At 42.6% G+C, this 6114-nt stretch overlaps 1 protein-coding gene across 1 annotated transcript; it reads left to right on the top strand.

Annotated features, from left to right (window-relative positions):
* On the top strand, positions 1055-5509 carry LOC8069431 (ER membrane protein complex subunit 8/9 homolog). The gene is made up of 4 exons (XM_002447531.2): positions 1055-1561; positions 1654-1713; positions 3828-3994; positions 5209-5509. The coding sequence occupies exons 1-4, from the start codon at positions 1187-1189 to the stop codon at positions 5237-5239; spliced, it is 633 nt and encodes a 210-aa protein (XP_002447576.1). The 5' UTR covers positions 1055-1186; the 3' UTR covers positions 5240-5509.

The following is a 6114-nucleotide window of genomic DNA, read 5'->3' as shown; positions in this document are numbered from 1 at the left end:
ACTAATCTACTACATTGGAGAGTCTAGCCCTAATTCTCTAGAGGTGAGAGGTTATCCATTCGAGGGACGCCTCTACATCTCCATAATGTAGTGCCCTCAGAGAGGGGGTCTGCCCCTTTATTTATAGCCCGGTGGGATCAACGTGCGCCGCAGGATCAAACCGACTTGACCAAGCGCTAAGATGACTTCTTGTAGGTAGTGGAGGAGCTTACAGAAGGGGGGCCGAAACCCTAGCAGGGGGTGCCGCCCAGCACTAGGGTGGGGCCGGCCGGCCCCACCTGGCGCCCTCTGGTCCCCGACTCTTCGAGTGTCTTTCAGAGTCTTCCCACGCCCCGTTTGCGATGTTGTCGTGGCGGATAAGTTTCGTGTTTATTTTGCACTAGAATTCCTCTTTTCAGCTTTCCTGAAATTTACCCTAGAAAATACAGAATATACAAAACTCGTGGAAATTGTCAAATAAAACTCTAGACTAGTGTGTTTTGATGATTTCCTTCGGGTCTAAAGTTATATAAAAGTTGACATTATTGTCCGTCAACACTTAGCTCACCCCTATGAACACACAAACGCAAACCCTACCCCTATTGGCATCTTCGAATGACTGAGCCGGTAAATCACGATATTCACGAAGTCATCACAGATGACTCGCTGTCGATGAAGACGTCGTCTACCACTAAAAGCATAGCACAAACTAATCTATGATCATGTTGCACACTCATTTATGTAAAATTCTTCTACCATAGGACGCGGCATGTTATATCAAACTATTTTCTCCATCTTAGTATGCGGAAACCTTTTGCTTGACGTAAAAAAAAATTTCTGGCATTTCCGTTTTCCAAAAAATTTTGTTTTAGAACACTGTAGTATTTTCGTTTTTATTTGACAAACATTATCTAATCATGGAATAATTAGGCTTAAAATATTTATCTCGTGATTTAAAGACAAACTGTGTAATTAATTTTTGTTTTCATTTATATTTAATACTTTATATATATGCCGCAAGATTCAATACGTTGAGAACTTTAAAAAATTTGCCTACTTTTAGGAACTAAAGAAGGCCTCAAAAGAAAAAACAATCTGGCATCTCCATCAAATCAGATCTCACGCTCCTGTAACCAAAACAAAATCAGCATCCGATCCCCACCAAAAATCATCCTCCTAAGTCGGAACGAAATCAGCGGCGTCGGAGATGGGCGCTGAGTGCCGGTACGAGGTGGCGCAGGCGGCGTACGTCAAGCTGGCGCTGCACGCACTGAAGCACCCCGCGACCGCCGTCAACGGCCTCCTCGTCGGCCGCCTCGTCGAGCCTTCGTCGTCACCGGCCGTCGTCTCGGTCATCGACGCCGTGCCGCTGTCTCACCACCCGCACCATCTGGCGCTGCTCCCCACGCTCGAGCTCGCGCTCACTCTCGCCGAGGATCACTTCGCAACCCAGGGCGAAGGCCTCGCCGTCGTCGGATACTACCACGCCAACCCGCGCTGCGACGACACTGAACTCCCGCCAGTCGCCAAGCGCGTCGGGGACCACATCTTCCGATACTTCCCCCGCTCCGCCGTGTTGCTGGTGAGCTACGTTTCTCTCGTTCTTTTGGTCTCCGATCTGCGCGGCTTAGGAGGGGAGATGCAGATCTCATCTTTCTTTTATTGATTGATTAGGTCGATAACAAGAAGCTGGTGGAGGCCGTCAAGGGGAAGTCTCGCGATCCGGTGGTTCAGGTACGTGTTCAAATCTCCCTGAAATATGCCTTCATGACTTTCTAATTGGCACCAGGAGATTAACAGTGCTAAGACAAGTACCCTGGTATTAATAGTGTTCTTTGTTTGTTGAGATGTTAGAAATTATGGTGCACTAGGGTTTGCAAGGGGTAGCCAAACTACAATTTGTTCTCTCTTTTATTTTAGACGGATGGACCACAGGCATGTCCCATTTTCCATCGAAACCAAGTTCATGGCTGTTGTTAAAACTTGTCAAGCCCTGCAAAAATAGACTTGCATAGGCTAGAGTTGATTTGAGCAAAACTGGCAAGATCATAATTTTGAATTTTTTGTATGAGTTTTTTTATAACTTTAACTGAAACTTTATTAGAGTTGCTTGCAGAATTGTTGTAGCAAAACCATGGTATTGTATTGATACAAGGGATTAGCAATTTTTTTAGTCTAGTTAGCAGGGCTTTATTGCCTTACTGGTCTTTTGTCTATGATACCGGGAGCGCGTTGCCGTGGCGGCGGGCGGGGCCTTCACCTTGTTGGAGCAAGAAACACTGCCCGTCCTTGCTGCCGTTTGACGGTTACAAGGCCCCTTGTATTTATAGTCCTGGGAGACTTGGTCCCTAAGCAATCTCAGGAGATCCTTTTAGCAATTGGATTCTCCTTTCCTAACAATCTCAAACTCGATTCCTTAACTAATCATTTCTTTCCAAATCTACTAGAACTCAACTAAGGTAACTAGATAGTAATCTTGATGACGTGGTGAGACGGCGGCAGTGGTGCACGTGCCCCCTTCCCCTAGCGCACGGCCCGTTAGGGCTTGGGGTCGGGGTCGCCCGGTGCCTCCTCTCAGGTCATTGCTGGCCCGTTTATTCCACCATGAGGAGTAGCCCGTGTTAGGCGTATAACAGTAATAGATTCTCACTCTAGGTCTCTAAGGAAATCTGTTATTGGGTCTAGAATTTTGCTGGCCTTTTGGAATATTGCAGTGATCTATGGCGTGTATATCCTGGTGTTCTGTGGTAGCTATTTACAACAGTGATATACAATTTCACCTGACCACCAGTTCATCGTTTGATCCATTTCGCAATGAATTCACCACACAGTGGCCACTTGTTTCATTTTCACCATGTCACCCCACTGCTAGCATGTCGATAAGCAAAATAGAAGAAAATCGAGGGCAAAGAATGGTTGTACATCGCCATAACTTAATAGGAACTAAACATATCGAAATATTTACACAATTAACTTCCAAGATGCAATTTATCCTCTTTAATAACACGAAAAGTGCTATCTTGTCTAGTGCAGAAGCAACAGTTAAAGAGAATATGTTTTGGCTATTGTGCGATGAGATCTTACATACCTATGTAATATTGGATGAAGTTAGAACCAGGTTTTAAAAGGCAAGAAACTTCTGGAAGATAAATTAAATAATTTTCATTTTTATGTCCTAACATTTTCAGTGTCACTTTATTGTTGTATGACATGACTTAAGATGCAATTCTTGAGCAATATACTATAAGATCAAGAATTGTCCTGGATTCAGCATTATATGGTCATTCTAATTTGTAAGCTTTGATTTTGAGCTGTATTTGAACAAAGTGTTTATTCTGATATGCCTGAGTTAGTAGCAAAGTATATCAAAGTTCAGTGTAGTTATCCATTCTACTCAGCATTGCCATGTGAATATAGCAAGACCATTTTTTCATGATTTCTTCTTTGCTTTAAATTTTGCATATTTGGTGGATGACACTATGTATGTTCTGTATAAATGTGTGTACTTTACTTTGATAAACTTTGATAATGCTTGATTTCTGGCCTGAAGTTTGTTAGTGTTTCATTGTTAACCAGCACTAAAAATGGTGGTTGAAGACTTAACATGATAGAATATCCTTGGCTTCATGTCGTCGAGTATTCTTACATGATCAGCCTCATGACCAGGCCCTAAATTACTTATGATTTATGAAAATAGCTAGAGAGGTCAATACTTAGTTACTTATAAAGCTGGTTCACATTGAATTAGTTAGCTGGTTCACATTGATCGAAGATTCTTGTAGAGATAATATAATTAGCTTTTTTTTTATCTTGCATGGTTCATGATCCATTGTTAATGGCATATGCAGCTATACACCAGGGATTCATCAAAAAGTTGGCGTCAGGCTGGATCAGATGGTAGCAGTCAGCTGGTTCTAAAAGAACCTTCTACCAATGTTGTCCTAGCTGATCATGTTACAACAAAGAAATGGGAGAAAATTGTTGATTTCGACGAGCACCTTGATGATATTAGCAAGTAAGTAAAGTATTTCCTTACAAGCACCTGGAGATCATGCCCAAAAAAATGAAAAAATAGAGAAAAATCTACTATTACCCTTATTCCTATACTACCTTTTCTGCCTCGCAAAGCCACGTCGTCTGGTATTCCTATCCCTTGGATTTGCGATCAACGGCCATCACGGCAGCAGTGGGAACCTTCCAGTACAACCAGCCCCCACCGCTGCCGCACTCACGTACCACAGCCCGCACCCCTCATCCGTTATTCTTATTATTAATATTAGTATTGTTTTGAATGAAACCAAATAAATGGCGTTCGTATGTGTCATTTGGCATACGTATTGTTACTTGCCCGAATAGATTTTCTTCCAAAAAATATATGTGTGTCTATTTCCTAATATCTGTTAGCTTCAATATTATTATTATGCTTTAGAAAATCTCCTGTCCACTTGCTGCTTAGATCTATGGTTTATGCAGACAGTCATGTCCACTTGCTGCTTAGATCTATGGTTTATGCAGACAGTCACATACATTTATCTGGTCCGTTTGTTACTCAGTGCTTATTCTTCACTGTCTGCTTTGCATTATCTGTAGAATTTAGAACAGTTATCTATGCTACCGTTGCCTTCTCATGCTACCTATCCCGCGCAATTATGCGGGGTTCCTGCTAGTATTTATAACACCTAGGAGAATCTGTTTCTTCTTTTTTTTTGGTTGGGTGGGGGGAGTATTGAATTTAAAACTGAATAAATTTCCATTTGCTCTCATGGTTAGTGGTTTTGAACCATTTGATGAGCATCACTTTTGGCCAAGCAGATTATAGTCATTTCTACCAACTGAAGGTGATGTATTGTCCACATATCCTTTACCAGCATTTTTGGTTGAGCAGTAAAGGCTGAGAAGTCGTATCATGGGCATGAGACTACAGATTGCATGTCAGTTGCTTTTAACCATCATTTGCACTTTTGCTGTGCAATACATGAGCCCAACCTTTGCATATGCAAATTGGCATCAAAGAATGAGGTTACCATAAGAAACTTGGAGAACATTAGTGGGAGAATGAGACAAGCATTATAGCACCATTACTTCAGTAGTGTTGTCACATGCAAAATTCTAAAACGGGACATTGACATGTAGACAAGTGAACCATAACATACCTGACTTTCACACAGTTTCTTATTTCGTGCGTGTGAAATTTTGCTGATGTTTCCTACATTAAATCTATGTTTGCAGGGATTGGTTGAACCCAGGCCTCCTTGACTGACTTTTCATGATTGATCTCTCTATAGATACTGTATTGGAACTTTGCTAGAAATGAGGTGGTGAAGTTTGTCCTGCTGTGCTATGGACTTTGCTCAGTCGCAATGACTTATAAGCATGGATTTTAATGTAAACAAGTGATTTTGTAACAACTACAGATCAAAATGCTAAAATTGACGTTGAGAAGATATTTTAGTAGATTCATTCCTGTGGCATATTAATTATGAAGACCTCGAGATTGTCTCAAGACATGACAATTATTACTGACTTGTCACATGCAATCTTTGTTCATACAATCTTTGCTCATACATGAGTCATTTTTAAAGAAGGAAAGTTCTTATATAAATTTAAGTGAAAATGTTGTAAACGGAGGGAATACTAAGTTCAGTGTGCCTTAGGTTGTTTGGTTGAGAGACAATGTGGAGCGGTAGTCCTGAGTCCTGACTTAGTTACTTAATCTAGCAGGACGTAGGGCTGGTGCATCATAGGCCCTGACCTTCCATGGGGAGGTGGATTCATGCAGTGCTTGTGTGCACCAAGCACTGGGTGCACCTATAGGTGGAAAGGGGAGTGTGCTCCCTGCTCCCTATCCCTAGGTGTTTGACACGGGCCTCACCTCATGCCGGTGATGAGCTCACAACGGCAAGGCTCGGCGGGGGCCGCGGGGGCACTTCTACGAGTGTCTATGTCCATGATGGTGGAGGGGGTAAAGGCAGGGAAAAAAATTGGATGGACGATGGGTCCAAAACCCGTCGCGTGCGACCCCCTCATGGATGGATGCTGTGTGGACATAGACTCAATCGCACGGTAGGTGTAGAGAACTCCATCAGAGACTCGACAGATGGCTCGGCTCTAAATCGGCTTAGGTCCTCAGAGTAT

The sequence above is a fragment of the Sorghum bicolor genome, chromosome 6 (genome assembly GCF_000003195.3).
Source record: "Sorghum bicolor cultivar BTx623 chromosome 6, Sorghum_bicolor_NCBIv3, whole genome shotgun sequence".
Lineage (NCBI taxonomy): Eukaryota > Viridiplantae > Streptophyta > Magnoliopsida > Poales > Poaceae > Sorghum > Sorghum bicolor.
This window is presented reverse-complemented; position numbering and strand designations above follow the sequence as displayed.

Coding starts and splice junctions, on each gene's coding strand:
- LOC8069431 (XM_002447531.2), top strand. CDS start 1,187: ATGGGCGCTGAGTGCCGGTACGAGGTGGCGCAGGCGGCGTACGTCAAG. Junction 1,714..3,827: donor CTCGCGATCCGGTGGTTCAG/GTACGTGTTCAA, acceptor TGGCATATGCAG/CTATACACCAGGGATTCATC. Junction 3,995..5,208: donor CACCTTGATGATATTAGCAA/GTAAGTAAAGTA, acceptor CTATGTTTGCAG/GGATTGGTTGAACCCAGGCC.